This window comes from Vanacampus margaritifer, chromosome 2 (assembly GCF_051991255.1).
Source record: "Vanacampus margaritifer isolate UIUO_Vmar chromosome 2, RoL_Vmar_1.0, whole genome shotgun sequence".
NCBI classification, from domain to species: domain Eukaryota; kingdom Metazoa; phylum Chordata; class Actinopteri; order Syngnathiformes; family Syngnathidae; genus Vanacampus; species Vanacampus margaritifer.
The window spans coordinates 26,620,462-26,644,679 of NC_135433.1; the positions used below are offsets into that span (position 1 = coordinate 26,620,462).

A 24,218-nucleotide genomic window follows, 5' to 3' on the forward strand; every position below is an offset into this window, starting at 1 on the left:
GAGAAAATGTGTCTTGATTTGCATAATTTAATGACTTTTTATCTGAAAATACATAACATTTGAAAAGATTGTGCCTTATTTCCAGAAAAACAACACATTTTTTCCATATTTCCCCAATGTGGGAATAATAAAGGTTATCCTATTATGTCTTATTGTTTAAAAAAATATATCACAAATATATTTTTACACAAATTCTTTGCTCAATTTGGGTCGTAATAATGACTATAACTTTCACTCTTTTCCCATGAATATGCATGCCCTTGCGTGTGTGTGTGTGTGCGCGCCGTTGGCCAGTTTCCATCCAGGCGTCAAGGACTCTGCGGTATGACAATTAGACTATGAAGTCATATCAAAGCGCCATCTGCATGCCTCTCTTTGTCCCTCTCAGCAGGGCGACGGAAATCTTTGAAGGCTAATTTGGAACAAATCCGGCACTCGGGATAAATCAGGATACAGATCCAATATCAGGACTTTGTGCAGCCAGCCAGGGTAATTATTATTATTATTTTTTAGTAACATGACAAGCCACAAATCCAACAAACCATCTTTTGAGTTCCTGTCGTGTCATGAATGGCCTGCTGTCCCAATACTTTTGGAAAACAACAATATCACGACATTCCAAAAATATATCGTAAGAGTGCAAATCAATACAAGATGATATTGAAGTGGCTTTGTGATGTGTGACAATAGTGAAAATTGGCCGTCGGTTGTTTAGATGGACGTCAACCATTACGAGCCAGTAACAACTGGACCTTGATTTACAAATTGAATGTCTTCCATGACCATATTTGTTACTCAAAACACTTGTTTCTCATATCAGCTTTATCCATTAAAATGAATAGAAATGCCATTAATACATTAACGCACTCACAATGATTTTTGTATTTTGATAAGATAAAGTTTTGGGCCTCCATCTATAACACAGACATAGATAGAATTCAGTTACAATAATAATAATAGTAATATTAGTTGCCATTCACAAAGGATAAAGAAAATACGCCCGGTATATGGCGTTTGGCATTTTCTGTTAGCATTAAGACTACAGTACATTTTATAAACGTTTCCTCGCAGGCTCACCTATTTGTGGATTTTTTTTCAAATTATTTTTTTAAACATTTTTTTAAGGGTTGGGGGCGGAGTTTAGTTCAATTTGTTTAGATTTATCAGCATCTTTTGAAGAATTTTTGGCGATGATTTTTTTCCCCCAATCCAATGCATTTCGATGGATTTCAGTTATACTAATAATATACTTTTCACGACAGTATTTTTTTTGTCAATATTTGTATAAATGTCATTTTTTGTCATACACCTGATTAGGAAATGCGTGTTGCTATGTGACCCCCCCTTTGTCGCGATTTAAAAAATTGTGGCCTTCGTCATCATTAAAGTTGGCCAACCCTGCTCTCTCGCTTTTTCACATTTTTTCTCTCAAAACAAAGAAAATAGTCGAGCAACATGACACGAGGACGCAGCCATTTATTATTTTATTATTTATGTAATGTTTTTCAATTCAACGATTGAGTCCGACTGGCCGTCGTCGGAAAAGTTGCCAAGTTCCTCAGCAATGATGTGAGGGTGATTAGTGAGACTGTTTTACTCGACAGTTGTTGACAAAGAGCAGCGGGCACAAGATACCCGCCCAGCGGTCTGCGGGGCACGTTGGCCGTGCGCCCGGCTCGCCAGATGGCCACCTCAGCCCACCCCTGACCGACACACAGCTGTCCGTCCAGATCCTCTTAAAGCTCTAGTGAGCGGAGCCATAATGGCTGACGACTATTTGGTGTGAGCCCACCTAAACCGATTTTGCATTTCCTCGTCGAAAGCCACAATTTCCCAGTTTCCTCGAATGCAGCATTAGCACTTCAGATCACCTTTTGAGATAAAAAAACAAAACAAAAACAAAACACACACGCAAGGACTGCAGGATTTTTCTCCAGATAAGCAGTCAGTCAGCGCTGGTAGGCAAATTCTGCCACTGATTATCTTTGCCGGAGTTGGAGGAGCGAGCTGTTATACGCATGAACTCATGCGGTCTGTTCATCTCCTCCGCATGAGATCATTGGAGGGCCGGCGGCAGGTCAGACGAGGACACCGGAGAAGTCATCAGCGCTCAGGCCGCTTTACGACATTTGCTTGGGGAGCTTCACGAGGACTCTTCGGGGAACGCTCGACAACAAGACTACCCAAATTGCATTTACAGATCACTGGCTAAATCTTAATTGTTAATGTATTTAGTAGGGCCCGACCCATATGGATTTTTTAGTCTGATGTCGATTCCCATATTTGGCAGAATAAAATTCTGATAACCGGATTAATTTAGAAAAAATAGATAATGAAGAAACTAGCTTCTTTTTGACTCCAATAAAGAGATGAAGCACAGGCAGAACACTTGACTGTATTTCAATACTTTGTCCTTTAGCATCGGTTTAGCTAACAGAGACAAAAAATTGGCTTTTTTTTTTTTCTCAAAAAAATCCAGGTACTCAACAAAAGCAGTGTTTTTTTTTTTTCAAACAAAAAACATGACAATTTTCATTATTATGTTTTTATTTATAATAATAATAATAATAATAATATGCTTTTTGAGGGGAAATGTAAACGATTGTAATTGTGGAGAACTCTTGAGAGTCAAGATGTTCAAAGTGGACTGCCTGGTATTTTGCATTAAAACAAAAAAGTGTCCCCTTTGTTGCCCTTCACCGTGTGGCCTCCAGATGGAGACACCACAGGGGAGAGCGGGTGATGGCCGGACAATTAAAAAATGCATGGGGGGTTCTCGGTTAAATTAAAAAACAACGGAGGTAGGCGGCGATGGTCACGGATGACAGGAGCGTCAGTGGGGGATTTGACCCGTGTAGGCTACCGTGGCGGACTAAAAGCCACCGCTTGAATTTCCCACCATGACGAAAAGCATTTTAACATCAATAAAATATGACACTGTCGGAGACAAACACACTTAGCCAGAGAAGAAGATGAGTCAGATATTGAAATTAGAGGTGGGGATCGTGTAAATAATACATGTAAAGCATAAAACAGAGATTTCTACATTGTTAAAATGCTAACATATGACATGCTCAATGCTAATACGCTAGCAGGTGGTATGCTAGCATATTGCAAGATCGCAGGAAGGCAGATTGATAGGGATTTTACATTGCTCTGTCATCAGGTACTTTTTTTTCTTTTTCTTTTTGAATGAGAATGAGTAAAATGCTAACATACTAAAATGGTACACTAACTTTGAGTACGTTAGCAACCTCGTTGAAAGAAGAGCTAAGGCTGATTCATAAACACCGCTCACGGAGAGATACAATTACAATGCTAGCATGCTGGTAGGAAGTGTTGTCCAAAAGGCGCTCAAGCAACTCAAGTACCATTTTAAATGGAAATAAATGAACTATTAAAATGCTAGCAGTTGCTATGCTAACATATCGTAAGATAGTAAACAGAGTAGACAAGGAGACAAAGCAGATTGATAAGAATTTTACATCTTGCCCTTAAGTCAGATACTTGTATAAATGAACTTTTTTTTTTTTAATCCTTAACATGTTGGCAGTATCTTAGAATTAGTTAGCAGCTAATAGATCATTTTAGGGGGAAACTGAGCAGGAGTTCTATTTAAAAAGTAGTGTGCAGAAGTCAACCTGAAATTAGGTGAACAGCTGGCATGGCATGCCTATCACCACCACCCCCCGCCATCACGCTAAACCTCTAACAGCTGGTACCTCCTCCAGGGAAACGGTGTCCCGCGCCCCACAGTCACAACACATCACAGTCACAGTCACAACAACAACAGAAGCAGAGTGACTCAGCATGTGCTGCATGTCCAAACACATGAACACACACGCTCACTACTACAAGGACGAAATAACCCGGTGCAACTGTAGGTGGCGCCATGGAGAATTGTTCTTACCTGGGAGCATCAAAGCTGTCGTAGGAGCCCACCGTGTAGTGACGGAACAAACGCTTGGCACGCTCACCGCGGCTCTCTGAAGTCACAATCATGAGGGGAAAAAAAGAGCACATCCATTATGTTAATACATGTACAGTCGAACGCCGCATACTCGCAGTTTGGTTATTGTATTTTTTACAAATATTTTATAATATTTTATTTTGGCGGTGGAGTTAGAGTTGGGTGGAAGTTTCGCTTTCCCCCCCGATATTAATGGAAAATGTGTATTGAATGTTTGTCAGCGGGATTTTTTTTTTTTGAAGATTTTTGGGGTTTCTAAAAAAAGAAATACAAAATACATAAATATAAAATAAATATAAAGGTAAACTAAAATAAAAATGTTTCAATAAAAATGATTTGATCTGGCTTCTTGGCTTAACTGGAATTGAAATCATCTAAAAAAAAATCAAATAGCATAAAAAAATTAAAAATGCTTAGAAAAATAAAAAATAAAAATGACCTGTTTGGGCTTTTTGATTTAAAAGTGAAATCATAGAAAAGTCATTTAAAAAGGAATTGAAATCAAAGTAAAATAATAACAGAATAAAAAAAAAAAAAAGTATTTAACACAAAAAAATAAACATTTGAAATAAAGCTGGCCTGATCAAGCTTCTTTAGGTGAACTTAAAGATAAATAAAAAATATATATATTTTTTAAATGTTGACTTTGATACAAATGGAAAATAATTAAATAAATAAGCTCAAACGGACCTGATCGGGCTTCTTGACTTCGAAGCAAGACTTCCTCCACACAGTCGGAGGGGAACCAGCCGGTGCGACCGCGGACCGTTCCCTCCCAGTAGCCGCCTTCGCCCACGCTCAACACTACTCAAAACACACACAAAACCACCACGTGATTAATAATAATAATAAAGGAGGGAAAAAACAACAACAACACGACATACATAATCACAGACAACAGACACAGACATACATATGTGCATGCCTACAACATACAACCACCACATACTGGACATAATGTACCTGGCGACACCTTCCACTCACTCACAAACAGGATTAGGAACAAGAACTCTGGAGGTTACACCGGAACAGGATCTAATGCCAGATCTGGATCTGGCCCAGAACTTGAATCAGTTGTGTCCACTTACTTCATCACCTCTGATAAATGCCGCCATAAAAGTTCTAATTAAAAAACGCACTAGAAAAAAAATGAAAAAAAGTTTAAATGACATAAAATGGGAGGAAATACAGCAAGTAAAATGACAGTAAAAAAAAATGAAAAAAGAACAAAATACAATAAATGTAATTGAAAAAATATGACAGCGTAGGTTTGACTCGAATTACTGTAAAATTGAATAAAATACAAACACATTTAACTCATTTGCTCCCAAAAACATAAATTGTAAAGGTTTTAAGTGTCCCAAAGACGCATTAATACGCAAATAAATAAATAAATAAATAAATAAATAAATAAATAAAATTATGCCAGAGCATACAGAAGGCTTTGATGCAGCCTCTCAACTGCAGAGAACGGTTGAAGAAATGGTAGTTATTCGACAAAAAGTGGTGCCTGAGCAAAAGAGATCAACCAGGGCCATATTGAAAAACTCACAGTTCTAAACAGATTTGTGAATAATGATGAAACTGAGCTATATTCTAATGCTAATTGCTGCAAAACGGAAACAGATAGAAAAATACTTTTTATATAATATAACAAAATATTCTGAGGGCCTTGCAAAATGAGTCAAAATCCAGTAAAACAGCCGGAAGCGAAGGGGGTTGCTTCAGTGAAAATGGCTGGGAGCAGTTAATCCAATTACAATAGAATAATAAAAAAAAACTATAATTTCCATTAAAAAAAAAATCCTGACCATAAATTCCAACGAAAATGTGATTTATTTGAAAAACAATACAAAATTATGATGGATTACAAAAATATGAATGTAATAGAATATACTGAAATACAAAAAAAGGCAAAAGAGGAAAAAAAACATTTAAAATATATTAAAAAAATAATCATTATCAAAATAATAAAATGTAATAAATGTAAATAAAAATGTACTTAATTTTGTTAAATTTCACCATGAAAATTCAAATTTCACTACTGCCATTTACTAAAACGGTCCTTGTAGCTCAACAACGACAATTTGCAGGCGTGTTCGCTTAAAGACATTTCTAGAATGGTTCAAAATGTTTTCACGCCAACGTTTGTTCGGCTTCGACGGGCGGACCCTCGGTGCTGACCTTTGACCTTGTCGCCCTTGCTGAAGCTAATTTCCCGCTCTCCCTGGGCTGAATGCGCTCGCGTGGCCACAAAGACGCGTCCCGGCACGGCGCTGTACAGGCGCCGACGCTGGCCTGCCGTCTGCGTGCTGGCTGAGCCGGTGGCGGCAGGGGCGGCAGCGGGCCTGGAGGGGAACATTTCAACATACAGCCAAAATGAGACACTCGGTGGGCTAACTCCATTTTTGTCCATGTACTTTAAACAGTTAATCCTCTAGGAAAAATTCAAATTACGAAGACAATGGGTTGTACTTTTGAGGTTCGATTTGAAACCAAAAGTCGTTCCCTCCTCACCCTTGTTTGCGACTCTGCTGCCGGCTGCGGTCCTCCTTGTCCCCCATCCTGCCTCGGGACGGGGATCGTGTCCTGGCCCCTCGGGGGCTGCTGGAGCTGCGTATGGTTCCTGTGTGTTTGAATCCCTGCGAGGGAAAACGTCAATTAGTCCCGTTACATATCATACATTTGAGACTTGGGAGGGACTGAAAGATATCAAAGTGTCAAAGTCCCAAAGGTGGATACCTGCACAGAGACGATGTTGGTGCTCAGCGAGTTGGGCATGGCCATCCAGTCGGGTAAGTTCATGCTGCTGTCACTGTTGGCGCGCAGGAACGGGTGAGGGTGAGGCAACGTCAGGGTGTGCGTGCTCTCGCGCCTCTGGGGGGCGTACTTTGGAGACTCCACGAAGGGAACTGGCGGGTGAGGGTTAGGGGTGCGGGGTGGGTTAAGGAAGTTAGCGTTGGGTGGGAAGCGTGAGAGATGATTGGAGAGTTACGTTTGGGGAGGAAGGTAAGGTGGTTCAGGTTAAGGGAGTAAGGTTAGGAGATTAAGGAGTTAAAGTGTGATCATTACAAGTAGCATTCGGCCGTCAGAGGTTAGGGTTAGAATTAGAATTAGGATCAGGGGGTTAGGAATTAAAGTGTTAGGGCCTCATTAATTTTTCTAGCAAAACCTCATCTTGCTTTCTACTTGAACAAACCAAAATATTCTTTTAGTTTTTTCAACTGAGAAAAATGTCAAGTAAGCGAGCAAAAGACTAACCTACATCCGCATCCCGGTGGTTTTTGATGATCTCCCCCAGCTCGAAATTACCCGACATGACGGCCACCTGATCGAATGACATCACAAATGGCTTAAAATTTCTGCTTTTGTGCTTTAAGAAAAGACACAAAAGTAATCGAGTATTACCTGAAAGGGTGTTTGGCCGCTGTTGTTCTTTGTCTCCTTGTTGGCACCTCGGTAGAGCAGAATTCGTGCACAGCTTTCCTAAAAAAATATTTGTAAAAATGACAGATTAATGTGCATGAATTGCACTGCTATGCAATTGTTTTTGTTAAGTCCCTGCAAGGAAGAAGAAAATATCACCTCAACCCTCCACCACAAATATAAACAGTTTCATTTGTCTATAAAATTATTTTGGCTCTTGGAAAATAGTTTTTTAATCTCAATGACTTTTTTTTTTTTTTAACCTGGTTAAATAAAGGAATGGATGTTATTTTACGTAAACCTCTGCAGAGGAGCCTATAGACATTCTCTGACAATGAGACCGCTACTGCCACCTACTGTAGTGGATGTGCAATTACACTTTACTCTGTACTTATTTATTTTTCTTTGTTATTCTTTATTTCTTATATTTCTTTATTATTCATCATTATAATTTGATTTATCTTATTATAACATTTATATTATTTATTATTATTTCTGCATTATCCTTTATTTCTTATATTATTTTATTTATTTTGCTGTATTCTTATCCTTCTAGTACAGCAAAAATAAAAATCTAAATAATAAACAAATAAAATAATTATAAAAAACATGTTCTCTGGGGTCACAAGCTAATGACATCCACCCCCCCCCCCCCCCCCCTCGGCATTGCACTGTGCCCCGCCCCCCTATTTGAAAAGCACTGCTCTGTTGCCTTATAGTAAAAAAGCTGGCCATAACATTAGGTACGCCTAACTAGAAGGCTTTGGGGTTAGTCGGGTTGATAGAGTTAGGATGTTCGTCAATCATATAGTTTTCCACATGAATCTCATTTGATGTACCTAATGTTTTGGACAACATGCACTTGGGAAATGTAAAGGTATGAAATATTACACAACGCGTACCTTGTTATATAAAGCGCATATGTGCAAGGCAGTGTTTCCAGATGCATTCTGGAAGGTGGAGTCGGCCCCGTAGAAGAGGAGGTGCTCCAGGTGCTGAGAGTTGCCGTTCTGACACGCCTGAGGGGCAAAAGCAAACACACGTGCACACGCACCCATGCACAACTTTAGACGCTTTCACACGCACGCACGTTGTCATGCGCTGGCACCCACACACTCAAACTCAAGTTTACACACACCGTGACAATGGCTTCATTCATTCATTCTTTCGATCACTGATGACGATGAGGATGGAGCTACCTGAATTCCTCCCGGGAGGCGTTGACTTGAGTGGCGGACAGATGGTTGACATGGGGGACACACACACAGAAGATGAGGATGAAGATGAAAGCACACGCAAACGAGCGGACCTGGTGCGTTTCGTCCCAGCCGTTCTCGTCCCTGATGCCCAGCTTGGCGTGGTGGTACAGCAGCGTTTCACAGCACGAGGTGTCGCCCCCTGTCAGCACAGTGTGGTACAGCGGCGTCAGACCCCGACGGTCCTTGTAGTCCGGGGAGGCGCCCAGAGACAGCAGGACCTGCGGCAACATTTGCACATTAAAAAAAAAACATAATTTAACACCACTCCTTTGTTTCCTGCCTTTCATGATTGGACAAACTGATTAATCCAGGTGTGTCTGACCATTGTCGTCGTGGTTACTGAGGTCAGGCACACCTGGATTAATCAAATTGTCTACTCATGAAAGACAGGAAATAAAGTAGTGGATTTGTGCACAGAGCCCATTAACATGCGCAAAGGGAGGTGGGACTGCAACCAATCAGAGAATAGATACGATATAGCGCTTGATTTCATCATAAATATTAGTTTCATGTATTTCTTGAAGATAAATGTTTTTATCGCTTAAATATAACGCAGCTTTGTGTGCCTGAAAACTATACTTAATAAGATGATGATTAATAGGTATGTTCGATACCACTTGTTTTCAGACCGATACCAATACCGATGACTCAACACTTGAGCAGCAAAAATCAATGAAAGATAATTTTAAGAAATACCTATACAGTATATCCTAAATATAAAATTTTATATTCTTCTAATTTCTCACTGCTAGTTCCACGTCATAAAATGGCCACAACAGGGTGGCCGATACACTTATTGTTGCGAGTTCCGAAAACTTGAAAAAAGGTCGGGTATCGGTACTCACACATCCCTAATGATTAGTAACACTTGTTTTAAATTTTAATCCGTTTTTGTGGACATAAATGTGCAATATAAAAACATTTTATTCTTATTGAGATTATTGTTTTATTCCATTTTTTTTATTGAATGCATGCATAAATAAATTATGATCATTACAATAGTTATTGTTAATTTTATTTGATTTTTATTTTGCTGTAATTAGACTTTGTAAACACGAAGATACCAATATAAAGACGTTTTCTTATGATTATTATGATAACAACATTCATTGCTTTTTTTTTTTAAAGACAATAATCTGCCCAGAAACATCAGCTGATACGAGGCCACGTCACAGCTGTCAGATGACAGCGTCTGAGCCCTGAGGAAGGCTGCAGTGAACGCTGAAACTGGTAAAAACAAAACACAAACCTTATTGTCTTTAAAAAAAGAAAAGAAAAACAAAACATTAACTGTAATAACTAGAAGTCAAAATGAATGTTTTTAACCAACTATGATGAAAACAATTATTTAGTTCATTTTGATTTGATTTAATTAGATTTTCTTATTTACTTTTCATTTAAATTTGCTTAAAAAACATTAAAAGTGCTATATAAATTATATATTATTGTTATTATTAAAAAAATTTGTTGACTTGGATTAATTTAAATGTATTTAAAGGTATTGTTATTTTCTTACTTTTAATTAGGATATGCGTACATGTAAAGCACAATAGAAATCCTACTCTTTTAAAGTTATGAGGATAAAAAGTTTTAAAAAAATATATTATACTTATTATTAATCTTCCATATGTAATTTTAATGCATTTTAGTATACATGAAAAATGTAATACAGAATCGAAATGTTCTCATCAACACCACTATAAAAAGCAAAAGTTATTGAATTTTTCACAAATGCTGCCTATTAGCACATCTGAACATGTTTTATGCTGGAATACAATAAGTGACATTGTTCTTTGTGTGTGTGGGTGACAACGTGGGCGAGTCCGTTTATTTAAAAACGCTCTCACGAGAATGAAATGCAAAATAAGAAAACATTTAGAATATATCAGGTGGTTGCGTTTGTACCAGCAGGGCAATATGGCGGTGACCTCGGACGGCTTTGTGGAGTGGCGTGAGGCCATCTTTGGCACGGAAGTCGATGTGGGCGCCTCCCTCCACCAACACGCGGATGGGCTCGCCGCCGCCCGGCTCGCACTGAACGGCCAGCGACAGCGGCGTCTCTGCGGGACACAAACACGGACGCGCATCAACACAAAACGAGCTAAAATACACACCGACACAAACGTGTACAAATGCCCACACAGAATCAAACACAAAAACATACACACTCATAAACACACACAAGCAAACACACTTAAAGTAGGAACAAAAAAAAATACACGAGTACAGTATACTGTACGTAACAAAAATTTCGCTCACAAACACACATATTGAGTGTTACTGTAAGCAGCCTGTGTGTGTATGTGCGGCAAAGAAAGTGCACCCCCCTGCTGTTGACACGAGGCGGTAAGCATGTCGCCACCCGCTCCCTCGGTGACAAGCTGACTGCGAAGCGAGTGTCAACACACCAGCAGGAGGCGCCAAGAGCAAAGTGACGCGTGGTCATAAAAGGCGTTACTATTATGGCACCACTTATGCATCACGCTTTCGGATTAAGTGAATTACTCAACTCATCTCATCCTTATTCATTTTAATGCCGGTGAATTTGCTGAGTCAGCACATGTGTATGACATCACTTTCTAATTAAGTCATTCACCAAGTAATATAACTCATTATTTTCAAATGACACCTACTGGTTTTTGTATATATTACATTACATTTTGGCAACTGCCCAAGTGAGCAGTAGCACGTTATTACGAACACTGACTAGTGCCACGTATACAGCCAACAGTGAACTCATTCACTCCCAGCCATTTTCACTGAAGCAATCTCCTTTGCTCCCGGCTGTTTTACTGGATTTTGACTGATATTGCAGGGCCCACAGAATATTGTGTTCTATTGCTATAAAAACATGGAACCTACCAAAAAATATGTATTTGTATCTGTTTCCGTTTTGCAGCAATTAGCATTAGAATATAGCAAAGTTTCATCATTATTCACAAATTTGTTGAAAACACTGGGGAAAAGAGCTTGTTGCAACATAGCCCTGGTTGATCTCTTATACTCTGCTGCCACCTGCCGGCCGTTTTTTGTAATAACTACCATTGCTTTAAGCATCCTCTTTAGTACAGAGGCGGCATCAAAGCCTTCTGTGTGCTCTAGCATTAAAAAAAACATATAAATACGTTTTTGGGACCATGGCACTATTGTATATGTGAGTATGAGGATATGATTTATAAATGTATTATGGTATACTGTATGTCTATTAATTTCATGCACAAATGTCACTGTGTGCGTATTTTAAAGTGCACTTGTATATATGACTAGGTTTATACATTTCCTTTTGTTGAAATACATGACCTTATCATTTTATCAACATAAAAACGAATAAGGGGTAGGACTAGATCATTTTTTAACTCCCTCTATACATTTTTGGGAGCAAATGAGTTAAGTTCATATTTGACTCTTATTTATTTATTTTTTATAATCACTGAATCTTCTCAGAGTGCATAAAAAGCCTCTTAATGCAATTCAGTTGCAGATATGACAACCTGAGTTCTCCGCAAACACATAGCTTTATTCCCAAAACGTCTTTTATGTTCTTGTGCTTTGTGCTTACCGCCGGTGTCGGCATCTTGGAAGTTGGGATCGAGTCCTTTGTCCAAGAACTTGCTCATCTTGTCCACACCGTTGGTTTGGATGTAGTCCATGAATTTCTTCAGACTGGCCTACATGTGGACAGACACAAACAATTGTAAGATTGCAGTGGCGCCCCCTACCACATATGCTGTATATTACATAGCAATTGGGGGGGTGGGGGCTGTGTGAAAATTTTGAGTTACGCACCTTGGTGTGCAGTTTGGCCAGCTGCTTCTCATCCAGGTTAGTCTGCTTGTACACTCGCGTCTTATATCGGAACTAAGAGTAAAGAGAGAGAACACTTATTACACATTCTTTGTCTTTAAATCAAACGAGACACATTCAATGTAATGATCGTGCATGATATGCTGGTTGAAGCTTTGTCCAAAAGTCAAGAAAACAGGAAAAAGATGAAAATATCACAAAAATCAGGATTTACTTTGTTGTTTATAAGTACTGGACGGTGAACTTTTAATGAATAACTTAAGCAAGACAGTGCATGATATGCTGCTTGCAGCCATGACTCAAAGCCTGGAAGATAAGAAAACAATTCTTAGGATTTTCTTTGTTGTGTTTCAGTTGTTAACAACAAGATGGAAACCTTATAAAGAACTAAAGCAAGACTATACATGATATGCTGCTTGCTGTTATGTCTGAAAGCCAGGAAGACAAGAAAAAAAAGACTGCTTTTCCATTTGTAGCAACACAACAGGTGGCAAAAAAACAACGAGAGCAAGCCAGTGCATGATATGCTGCTTGCTGACACGTCTTGAATTCAGGAAGACGATAAGACTAATGCCATAAAAATTGGATTTTATTTAATTGTCAATTTGCCTAGACATGACAGGTGGAAAATAAATAAATAAAGCAAGACAGTGCATGATATGCTGCTTAATTTGTCTTAACGTCAGAGTGACAACATTTACTAGATTTATTGCTTTTCAGTTTGTAGTTACATGCATATAAAGAAACAAAACGAGACGGTGCATGACACCGCTCTTTAAGTGTGTGTTCGTACCTCCAAATAGGGCACCCCTTTCTCAAAAGACTGCGGGTACTCCTTGAGCAGCCGCTCTTCCTCCAGGAATTTGGCGTCGTGGCCATCGGTGGCGGGCTGGAAGAGGCCGTAGTTGAGGACGTCTCGCAGGGACTCGGTGAGCGAGCACAACACCTGCTGCTTGGCCTTCCACACCGTAGCGTCCGGGTTGAAGCGCAGGCATTTCTGAGGCGGGGCAAACGGGGCAATTTAGGAGGAACACTGAATCGAAATGACATCATTTCAGACAGTATTAAGTATCAGGATCATGGAAACCAAATGCAGGAGTTTTAAAGACTTTTTTTCAGGCCACGGATGTAAATTTAAGGCCTCTCTTCACTAAATATTTGCAGGTAGCACAATTTGTTGATGAACACTACTCCCACCTGGCCTTATCTACACAAAAAAAGAAAAGACAAAATTGCCTTAAATGGTCTTTTTTGGACTAGAAAGATCTTTCAATAACCATTCTAACAACGTGCTGGACATCACATCAGACATACAACATATACCACAAATACAATAATAAAAGTATAATAATAATAAATAATCATAGCCAAATGTTAAATAAATACAACAATTGGATAAACAAATAACTAAATCGAAAATTCCTTGTTAAATAAAGTACTAAATAAAAACATGGAAATTGGCCAACTTAAAAAAAAAATTAACTGTAAAAACTGTTCTCTTGTAAAGTTTATTGCAAAATCTCTAAGTGTAAGCATCTAAGATTTAAAAAACACAACTTAAGCTGAAACCTCTTTTGTTGACACTTAGCTTTCTAAATATTTTTCTTTAATATATATTTTATATGTATTGCTTAATTTAAGGACATAAATACAGGGGCGGGGGATTACATCTGGCTCTCAAGAGAGCTCCATATTTTGGATAAAATGTGTTAAGTTTTCAACTGAAACGTTTTCAAGTTTATATATATATATATATATATATTTATTTATTTTTTTTCTAAACCATTTTGAATGTAACCACTTCCACAAGCCTTATTTTTGTACTGACCTTTTTAACGTATAAAAATCTGGATACATATATTATATGTAAATACAAAAAGGGCCTTACTTTTAAACTCTTATTTTTTCATTGGTAATGTAAACAAAGAAAAGAAAATACATTTGTTTTTGATTATTTTTTAAAATGCTGACATTAGTGTTGTTGTTTGTTTTCTCATACTTTTCCTTTAATCATTGTCAAACATCTCCCCACATAATGGAGTAATAAATATTGACATGAGGGGCTAAAAGGGGACGGAAAGTCTTGCAAATATTTGACTCCAACTGTTTTTCATTGATGTCTTTACATTACGAGTAAGCATTATCCACTAAATTTCTAAGAAATTAGAATGATCACATTTATTGTTGAATGAATGAGCAATTTAAATGGAGCAAATTTGGAAGGGATAAGAAAACAGGAGTCGCAGTGGCCCTTCCGTGCAGCAGGGGGAGGCAGCTTGCAGAGCAAAATAGGTCAATCCCAGTGAAGAAGGTGCACAGAATATGAATGGCGGTACAGTGTGGCTTTACACACACACGCACACACACACACACACACACACACACACTCAAAGAGGCGCTGTCAGCAAAGTGTAGAAGTCACAATACAAAAAAGCATGAAGGACGACTGTTGTCACGGCGACGCCGCACTGTCGCGCAACGGTTGGCCCTCGCGGAGGACACACACACACACACACACACACACACACACACAGAGTTGTCTATGCATCACATTCATTCTCCCTCAGTTTTATTCACCATCTCGCACAGCCAGCACGGCTACCATGGCAACCGGTTCATTAGCCGAGCAAGCTGCTTGTTGCCATAGAGACTTCCCGTAGAGATGGGGTACTTTGTGTGTGTGTGTGTGCGTGTGTGTATTAAGTGTGTGCATTGAAAGGGGTGGGGGTTAGAATGGAGGGCAAACGATTGAGAGAGAAAATGGTGATGATTAGTTTGGCTCAGTTTCCCGCAAACACACAAATACACACACAAATACACGCACACACGTATGCTCTCCAGTTGACGTGTCGGGAAAATAAAAACGCTGATAATGGTGATTCTTAAGCCGTAGAAGACGTTTCGGCCGGCCTATCGAGCGGCGGTCCCTCCAGGAATGAGACGCTTCCACCCGTTCCGCCAATTAGAGCCCATCATAAAGACGGTGGGCAAGTTCCTCGTCGTCCTCCTCCTCCGCCTCCTCATCAAGGACACCCGTTCGCAGACGGCTTATGTAAAGCTTCTTTCTAACATTCTTTCTAAAAGAGTTCCCGCACACTGATCTGCTCTTTCTGTTGATGAGATTAAGGCAGTCTTTATAAACAGACAGGTAGTAAATGAGGTACAAAATAAAGAAGGTACATAATATGTGGCGGGCAACTATGTCTCACTAAACAAGAAGAAGAAAAAAGATATGGTCGCAAAAATCTGGAATTACTTTCTGCCCTTCAGTTGGTAAATACACGATGAGCAAAAAATAAATAACGTAAGCAAGACAGTGCATGATATGCTGTTGCCTCGCCATGTCCAGCAGAGCTCAGAAAGATGATGGCCTCACCAAAAAAAATGATTCCTTTATTGCCTTTCAGTCTGTAGCTACATGACAGTCTGACAATAGAGAACTAAAGCCAGCAGTGCATGATATGCGGCTTGCTGAATTAAGAAAGATCAAAAAAGATAATATCGTCACAAAAATCTGGATTTATTTGGTAGCTTTTCAGTTTGTGGCTACATGACTGACGGGCAGCCAATAATGAACTAAAACAAGACCGTGCATGATATGCTGCTTGCTGTTATATCTTGCTGAGCTCGGAAAGAAGACCAAATATTTTTCTTGCTTTCTTTTTAACGAGATTACTGACAGCTTCTCCGATGTCACCATTGGTTGCCAGGAAACAATATTATTCTTCATACTTGGAGAACATTTTGATTCAGTGCAGCGCCCCCTAGTTTACAGTCAAACCACTACATATCCCATCTCTCCTACTGACCATGATTGTGTAGAGATATGTCCCAATATTTTTGTCTACGGCCGTTCAGCATTTTTCTGAAGGACTAAAATAATGAATGGTGGGAGCGAGAGCGTGACAATGAATAGATGTTAAAAATAAATAAATTGGACGCAAGGAAGGAGTGATTCCAAGCCTGACTTAAATGGTGAAATGACTGTCGGTCTTTGTTTGTGTGTGTGTGTTTGGGGTTATTTCCACAAAGAGCTCATTAAAGCCTTCCCATCCCCTGAAACACTTGGCCTGCACTCAAAGGCCAACAGGGAGGGAGGGAAGGTGGGAGAAAGAGAATAGGTCGAACTTGGGCAAAAGAAGACGCTGAATGGCGAGGACAGACACAGTAGGCATACAAGAGCGGAAAAGTGCAATTCCAATTGAAGACTTTTTGTTTTTTTAGGCTGCATGAACACAACTCGCTGGTGATGGACACATGTCGCATATGTCCGCCAAGACTTGAATCCAACACCAAATCCTCAAAAATTGATCGAGAAGCTTTCAATTGAAACAAGACGATGCTGTGCTGCTTTATAAACTCAAGAAGATGAGGGGAAATATAAGATGACACTGAGTCCAAAATTTGCATACATTAAAGTAGGAAATTAGTGGAAAGCAAGACAGTGCTGCTTGTTGAACTTAAATGAAAGAAAAATATGAAATAGGTCTCAAAATCTGCATGAAAAAACAACAACAGTGCGTGATATGCTGCTTGCTGAAAATATTGGAACAAATGTTGGAGTCACAAAAACAGGATTGATCTTATTTTCAGTTTGTAGCTATATAACAGGTCCCCCAAAAAACACAAAATTGTGCATGATATGCTACAACTGTCTTGCTGAATTCAGCAAAATAAGGACATTTTTAAATATTCGTAGTTTACTCTTCCTCCTCCAACATGTTGCAGAAAGTTCACCTAGAAGAATTACATTCTCAACTTCCTGTAGTGTCCCAATACTTTTGCAGTCATCCCTGGATCAAGCGGTTGCTCCCCGGTCTCATTACGACGCTAATTAATGAGCCACCCGAGTTTATTGCGGGTGAATTAGCTGACACGTGGAATGAGGCTGACGCACGACCGAGGACCTTCCGAGGGGTGAAGGTGCGATGTCAGTAGGAGGTGGCAAATATTGATTCAATGAGAATAAAATTATCCTTCAAGGGGTTATTTTAAAATCTTGTTTCAAAGGATTTAAACGGGGCACATTATGGAAAATGTACTTTTTATTGTCGAAATGTGATAAAAAATAAGGTTGGTTCGGATTAGGCATTAGCTAAGATATGAGGAAAAATAGGTTCGACTCAAATGGGTTGAAGCAAAGATAGGCCAAAGCTAGGTTTGGACAAAACTATGCTAGCTAGTAGCTAAGCTATGTGGTAGCTTTGCTAAGTAATAGACAGGCTAGGACAACGCTTGGGAAGGTAGAAGGTAGAAGCTGGATTGGGCAGCTGAATAGGGCCGCGCAGCAAAGAGGAAACTTGGTTTTGTAGACAACTGAATAGCTGGATGCTAGGCTAGGATGAAGCTAGGACAAGTAGAATCTAAAATGGGTGGAAGCTTGGATAGCTAGGTAAAAGCTAAATTAGGTTAAACTAAGCTAGAAGAAGTTCAGCAAGGTAGGAGCTCGATTAGTCGAAAGATAGATACGCTAGATCGGGTGCACGTTAGGCTAGGAAGAAGCATTTAAGACCGACTGATATTGATAGCATTGATGACAATATATTCCTAAGGTTTAATTGACTCAAAATGAGGTCAAGTTGAGGAGAAATGATCACTTTTATGATGCCTTTTACAACTCCCATGTGGATTTACGCCACTATCCACTTCAATGTGTGTCTTCTCTAATCACGCCAGCTAGCGCCTGCCAACCTCACTTCACCTCTGTCCGTCTCCATTTTCCCTCCGCCACCACCTCCTTTTATTGCGCCTGTAACTCTCTCTCCATTCCCAAATGGCCATCTTTTTTGTCTTCCAGTTATCCAATCTTTCCCATTTGTCCGAATAAACAAATGCGTGAATTATTCATGTTGGAATTTATTAAAAAATGAAGAAAAATGCGGTAGATCAATAATACATCACACGCGTCAGAGAGAGAGAGAGAGAGAGAGAGAGAGAGAGGGGGTGGGGGTGGGGGGTGTGGTGAAAGAAGGCATTTAGAGACTGCGTTAGGATACAGACTTTCAGCTCTGGGTATGATTATATCCACACTCAAATGTACAAATTCGAACAAAAATATGTATTCAATTAATATTCATCAGACGTTCTTTTTCCCCAAAGATTTTCACAGGCAAAAACATAAAGGCCCAAGTCAAAGTTCATGGTCATAGAACGGTCAAACCCAAAAATCCTTAATTTCGCACTTTTTTTTTTTTTAGCTGACTGACTTCAGGCTTGGCAGACACATAGTCAATGGCTAGCTGCTTTGCTGATTCAACTTTGGCAGGGGTTGAAGTCTACATTAATAAGATGACTGAGATCTAGTTAATCAGTGATAGGGCAAAAAAATTACTTGTAACAATTACAAAACACAAGCAATCATTCGTCAAAGTAAAGTCTGAGATAAAGTCTTTCTAAATCTTTAAATATGTTTGTAGTATATTCTTGCATGTTGACGCAATAACCAAAAAAACATGTTTTACTAGCTTGGCCTGCCACTTGAATGAATTCCCTCTTCACTCTGACCCATTCAGAGTGATGGAACGCGACAGCTCATCGATCCATCCCGATTGAGGACAAGCCCTCTTTAAAAAAAGGCTTTTCCTGGTTGAATCACACCATTTTGGACCTCTTGTCGCTTTCTACTTCCCCTCTCCACATACCTTTTCCACATGGAGGGCTTTTAAACTCCTCTCAGTTACGACCATTGGGATGGCGCTTCAGTGCTTTTTTGTCTGAGGTCACCTTGAACGTCTGGCTCTCAAGCTAGAGCTACAGCACCAAATGAAAGCTGGTTGGCATAGTAATAAGTAAGCGACTGCTATTTGTGTTTCTTTGAACTGGACTGCTTTGCAAAACGAATTAAACCGAAAAACTGTTTTTCGCTTATCACATGCACCAAAACGTTTACAAATGAGTGGAAATAATCAATCAATCTAGAACACAAAAGCTAGGCTAGGTGGTAGCTAGATTGGGCAGAAGATGGGCTAGGTTGGAGAGAATAGGTGGCTACTCAGAGAGGTGGTTGGTGTGGTAGAAGATCGATTACCCAGACCTGAGGACAAGTGGCTGAGCTAGATAGAAGCTAGAGCTAGAAGCATAGATGGCAGCTAGCTAAGATAGGTTTGGTTTGGCAGAAGATTGAAGAAGAAGCTAGAGCTAGGTGAAAGCTTCAATATGAGAAAGAGATTATAGGTAGAAGTTGGACTGATCTGAAGGTAGGCTAGGCGGAAGCTAATAGGAATTCAAATTCCTTATTAAATGTGCTTCATATATGGCTAACTGGGTTGTGTTGTTGCCATGGTTGCACCAAGTGAGGCTGCCGGTTGCCAAAAAGTGTTGTGGCAGCCGCGTTGGCGTTTTTTATTTTCAAGCTCCTCAGCGTCCACTCACCGTTTGTTTGATGTCTGGAATGCCGATACGGAACACCATCATGGCGATGTGGGCGTCCTCAGTGGGCGGCGGCCCAGAGCCGGATGTGCGCTCCTTCTGCCTCCGCTGCTGTTGATTGGCCAGCTGCTGGTGCGGGGGATTGGCAGAGTAGGGATTGGACGCATGTCCCGGATTCCCAGCTCTTCCGGTGCCTTTCCCCGACTGCCTTGGCCTCTCACGCCTGCCGCCCCCTCGCCGGACCTCCTCCATGTCCTCATCCTCCAGCTCGCCGTTCTCCTCTTCGCCGTCCTCGTCACGCTCGTCTTCCTCCATCTCCTCCTCTTCTTCCTCCTCCTCCTCCTCCTCTTCCTCGTCCTCCGCCCCCGGGTACGGGTGTCTGCTGTTTCCCAGCATCCTCTGGTGTTCCTCGTCGCTGGACAGCGGGCTGAAGGGCATCGTCATGGCGACAGTGAAGGCGGCCTCAACGGCAACGCCATCTTTCCCGAGATGATGCTGTACGGGAAAGACAAAATTACCAGGAAGTACGTGAAAAAACAAAGAAAAAGTTTTTGGGACGGTTAAAAAGGGTAGCTAACAAAATGGTCACAAAAAAATGCGGAACAAACTTTGACATTGGTTGCAAAAGGACCAAACGGAGCACCCCGTACCATCATCACCCATTTTGGAGTAAGGCGTAAGAAAAAAGTGTGAATGTGCTGATTGGCTGACGTAGAATGGCCAAGGAAACTATGGCATCGCCACAAAAAAATGGTATAATTAACAACCAGATAAGCATTGCTCCAAGTCCAGAGCTATTTCCCACCAGGAATAAATAAAGCAATCAAAAGATCAAAGTAGCCATGCTAATCTCCGCCTGATCTGGCCGTCATCCATCTTTCCCTCAACCAACTCTCCTCAGAGACCCGTTTCCACTGTGGGGTCAAATCGTTAGCGCGTTCAGTCATCTCAGCTGCATTTTAAAAAGCATATTAACCCCGCTAACACTTCAGTGATAGTGCCAGAAGGGGGCCAGCATAAGGTACGCTAATTTTTAAATGCAAAAAAAGGTAGCCTCTGTGTCAAAGACCGCCATGATTCATTAATATGCAATAGTAGAAGAAGAGAGTGTAAGATCAAATGGAGTAGCTCACCTCGGTAGTTAAGTTAGGCTTAAGCTAAATTGGAGAATTGTGAGATGAGGTGGTGAAAGCTAGTTTAGGTGGTAGGCTACTTAGGCTCGATGGAAACCAAAAGGTGGTAGCACAACGAGGTGAAAACTTGGTTTGACGGATGATAGATTAGCCAGAAGATAAGACAGGACAAAACCAGGTTGATGCTAAAAAAGAAGGATGCAAGGATAGTTGGAGAAGAGATAGGATGGTAGCTGAGTCAGGTGATAAATGGGCTACATAGAAGCTAGGTCAAGTGGAAGCAAAAATTGATGGAGGTGAGATGGGGTGAATCTAAATTAGCGGGCAGTTTAGCAAGTGGGGCGAGATAGATGGAAGGATAGGAAGCTAGATTGGGCTAACACAGGTTAGATAAAAGCTAATATGGGTGGTAGGTTAGCTAGGTAGAGGCTAGCGTATGATGTATGATGTTCAGAATACAGATAAGGTGCAAGCTAAGATAAAGATAAAGCGCTTTGCTTTGTAAAAGCTAGATTGGACCAAAGCTAAACTAAATGGAAGTTGTAGTGTGGCACTGCACAGCTAACAAATGTGTTAATTTAAACAAGTAAAAAGGACATAAGATAAAACCTTCAGCTCCAAATGTTTCAGATATTTTAATTTAGAAAACACCACATTGTGTGTTGGATTATATCTGACCACATGTTCAACCACTCAGTTACATTTTCTCTTGGCCCAAAAAGCTACATTTGCTCTCGATTTGATTGCTCTCCCCTTGCCTCTGCTACTTCCTGTTTTTTATCCAATCAGATTCCAAGCCTTGTGTTGCCAGCTAATGCTGCATTCAATGATGGTCGGAAGTCGGAATTATCCGAGTTCAAATCAGGAAGTGTGTACGGGAACGCCCCCTTGAACTCGTAAATACCACTTGCGAAGTTGGAAAAAATAAGTACCCCGACTTCACCGACGGACGAAAATGTGACGTCACTCTACAATGGCGACCCACTTGGAAACACAGACCGTGCGTGGTAACCCAAAATTCACACAAGTATAAAACTAGAATCTGCCTGTTAGCAAGAGCCACTACATCGCGATAACTTGCATTGCTGTTTCTGTATTTGGCAATTTGTAACTAATGGTTGTGTTTTTACAGTCAGGAACCCAGTTGCTGCCAGCAGGATCGAGCAGACTACATCAAACAACACCTTAATCACCAACTCCTCAAGATTCACCTCCAATGGGCACTAAGGGTTAATATTCGGATTCACTGCATGCCAGTGGGTTAATTCTATAGGTGCTGCAAACCCCCATACCCCACCCACCCCCCACCCCCGCCCCTCCACCCCTCCCCACCCCCCTGGCTGGGCGTGGGCTCTGTTAGCTGCTGGGTGGCGGCTGCGTCTTGGCCGTTCCATGGGTCAATTGGGGGTGCTGTGTTGCGGGGCTCTCCCTGGTGTCCGGGGCGGCTGTGGACCGGTGGGGTGCCTGGCGGGCCTGCCGTGCCCCGTCCTGCTGCGTTGGGTTGGGGGCGCGGGCCGTGTTGGGGTGGGGGGCGCTCCTGGCTCCTGGGTTTGCTCTCCGGCCGGTGGGGCAGGGGCCCGGGGGTGGTCCCTTGGCGCTGCCGTGGCCTGGGGGGCCCTGAGGTGTTGCGCTTGCTCTGTCCTGGCAGGGGTTGACGGCTCCCCTCTTTGGTGGAGATTTTCATGCATGCCAGATCCACCACACCAGCATCTATCGAAACTCAAACACAATCTGCTTCTTCCTCTGGTCGTTGAATCGGTGGAGGCTGGTGTCTGTGTCAAATCGGTAAAATTACCGAATGAACAATACTGAGCCCCCCTCCGCCCCCCCCCCCAAAAAAAAAAGAAAAAAAAAAGAAAAAAAAGGTATAAAACTAGATGGCTTTCTTCATTCATAAATATTTGCCATAACTTCACGTAACACAACGTACGTGACCGTATGCCGCTATCTCCCTGCATGAAATTATATGGTGAACTACTGAACTGTATGAAATGCATATGAAATAAGATGAAAACAATACATAAAGCAAAATTGCGAGAAGGGAAGTGTGCTGGAGGTCAAAATGAGTTTTGAGGACCAAAATAAAAAACAATTTATCACTATCCGCCATTTTGGTTGTTTACTTTCGGCTCAAACGCTTTCAGGACAGAACTGGGGGAAATCCTCGAATACAGCATTAGAACTAATCAGACTCTGACATTGTTGTGCAAAAAAGTCAACTCAAAACTGCTGACTGAGTGATCTAGCCAATTATCGAATGAATGAATTATCGATTTTGCAACCTAATTTTTTTATTAGTGAGCTAAAAAAAACTTGTACAAATCCTGTAAGTCGTACCTACAGTAAGGTAAGTATACTTTTTTGGGTAGATAGTTATTTTACTATTGTTGCTTCTACTATTGCAGTCTCTTTTTAAATGTCATCAATCAACCAATCAATCTGCTGGCTCAACAACGTCATCAAAACACGCAAAGATAAAACATGATCTTTAGTCTCATTTTACTCCCGCTAATCGCATATTCATCGCTTAGCTCTGCCCTCCCTTCTATCTAGGACACTTGTATAGATAGACCTTCTCCTTGTCTTGGTCCCCAGGACATTTGACTGGGTAACTTCCAAAGTACACACCGGCCCACTTTCCCGCCGTGAAAAAGTGGAGCGGCCAATTTGCCTGCCTGCTTGTTTGACACGGTCACAAAAGTGACACACAAAAAGTGTCCGAAAACAAGGCCAGTTTGTGTGATTGGGTGTGCAGCACATCCGCGACATATATGAACGGGGTCACCTGTGAGACCTTCAAGTTACCTAGGACATCTTGTAATCATCCGTGTGTGACCGCAGGGACAGAGAAATCACATATGGGCTTCTTTTACCCGTGTTGTGATGTAACAGTCCCGCAAGGGGGATGAGCGAGGACAGCTGAAACGCTTCACTCAACTGTATTGCAAGAGATACAGTAACCATCCGGCTAATGAACAAACCATAGAAGAAGAACTCACTTACCAAACACGGTGATAAGACAGCCCAGGTGAAGTTAGGTGAGTTAAGAAATTATCACATTTTTGTATTTTTCTATTTGGTCACTTAGTTTAACTAAGTTATTTTATAATAAGATAGTATCTTATAATACAGTACTTTGTATTTTGTTTTATGACTGTATTTTTTAAAATATTGTTTTTCATAATACAGAACTGAATTTTTCAAGTTTGTATATATATATATATATATATTTTTTTTTTTACATTTTTTCTCATATTT

The 24,218-nt window shown here is 40.7% G+C and overlaps 1 protein-coding gene across 4 annotated transcripts in view; it reads right to left on the reverse strand.

The window, feature by feature from the left end:
* shank1 (SH3 and multiple ankyrin repeat domains 1) overlaps nucleotides 1-24,218 on the reverse strand; it is a 61,847-nt gene that overhangs the window by 24,683 nt on the left and 12,946 nt on the right. For all 4 annotated transcript variants that reach the window (XM_077555997.1, XM_077555994.1, XM_077555995.1 and 1 more), the window contains exons 2-15: nucleotides 19,831-20,322; nucleotides 13,253-13,456; nucleotides 12,442-12,513; nucleotides 12,215-12,323; nucleotides 10,561-10,715; nucleotides 8,706-8,873; nucleotides 8,299-8,415; nucleotides 7,379-7,456; nucleotides 7,232-7,298; nucleotides 6,713-6,882; nucleotides 6,488-6,612; nucleotides 6,155-6,318; nucleotides 4,661-4,774; nucleotides 3,911-3,986 (exon numbers count right to left, since the gene is read on the reverse strand). In XM_077555997.1, the coding sequence (XP_077412123.1) occupies nucleotides 3,911-3,986; nucleotides 4,661-4,774; nucleotides 6,155-6,318; nucleotides 6,488-6,612; nucleotides 6,713-6,882; nucleotides 7,232-7,298; nucleotides 7,379-7,456; nucleotides 8,299-8,415; nucleotides 8,706-8,873; nucleotides 10,561-10,715; nucleotides 12,215-12,323; nucleotides 12,442-12,513; nucleotides 13,253-13,456; nucleotides 19,831-20,271 (2,060 nt within the window). In that variant the 5' untranslated portion in view covers nucleotides 20,272-20,322. The remainder of the gene's footprint in view (nucleotides 1-3,910; nucleotides 3,987-4,660; nucleotides 4,775-6,154; nucleotides 6,319-6,487; nucleotides 6,613-6,712; nucleotides 6,883-7,231; nucleotides 7,299-7,378; nucleotides 7,457-8,298; nucleotides 8,416-8,705; nucleotides 8,874-10,560; nucleotides 10,716-12,214; nucleotides 12,324-12,441; nucleotides 12,514-13,252; nucleotides 13,457-19,830; nucleotides 20,323-24,218) is intronic.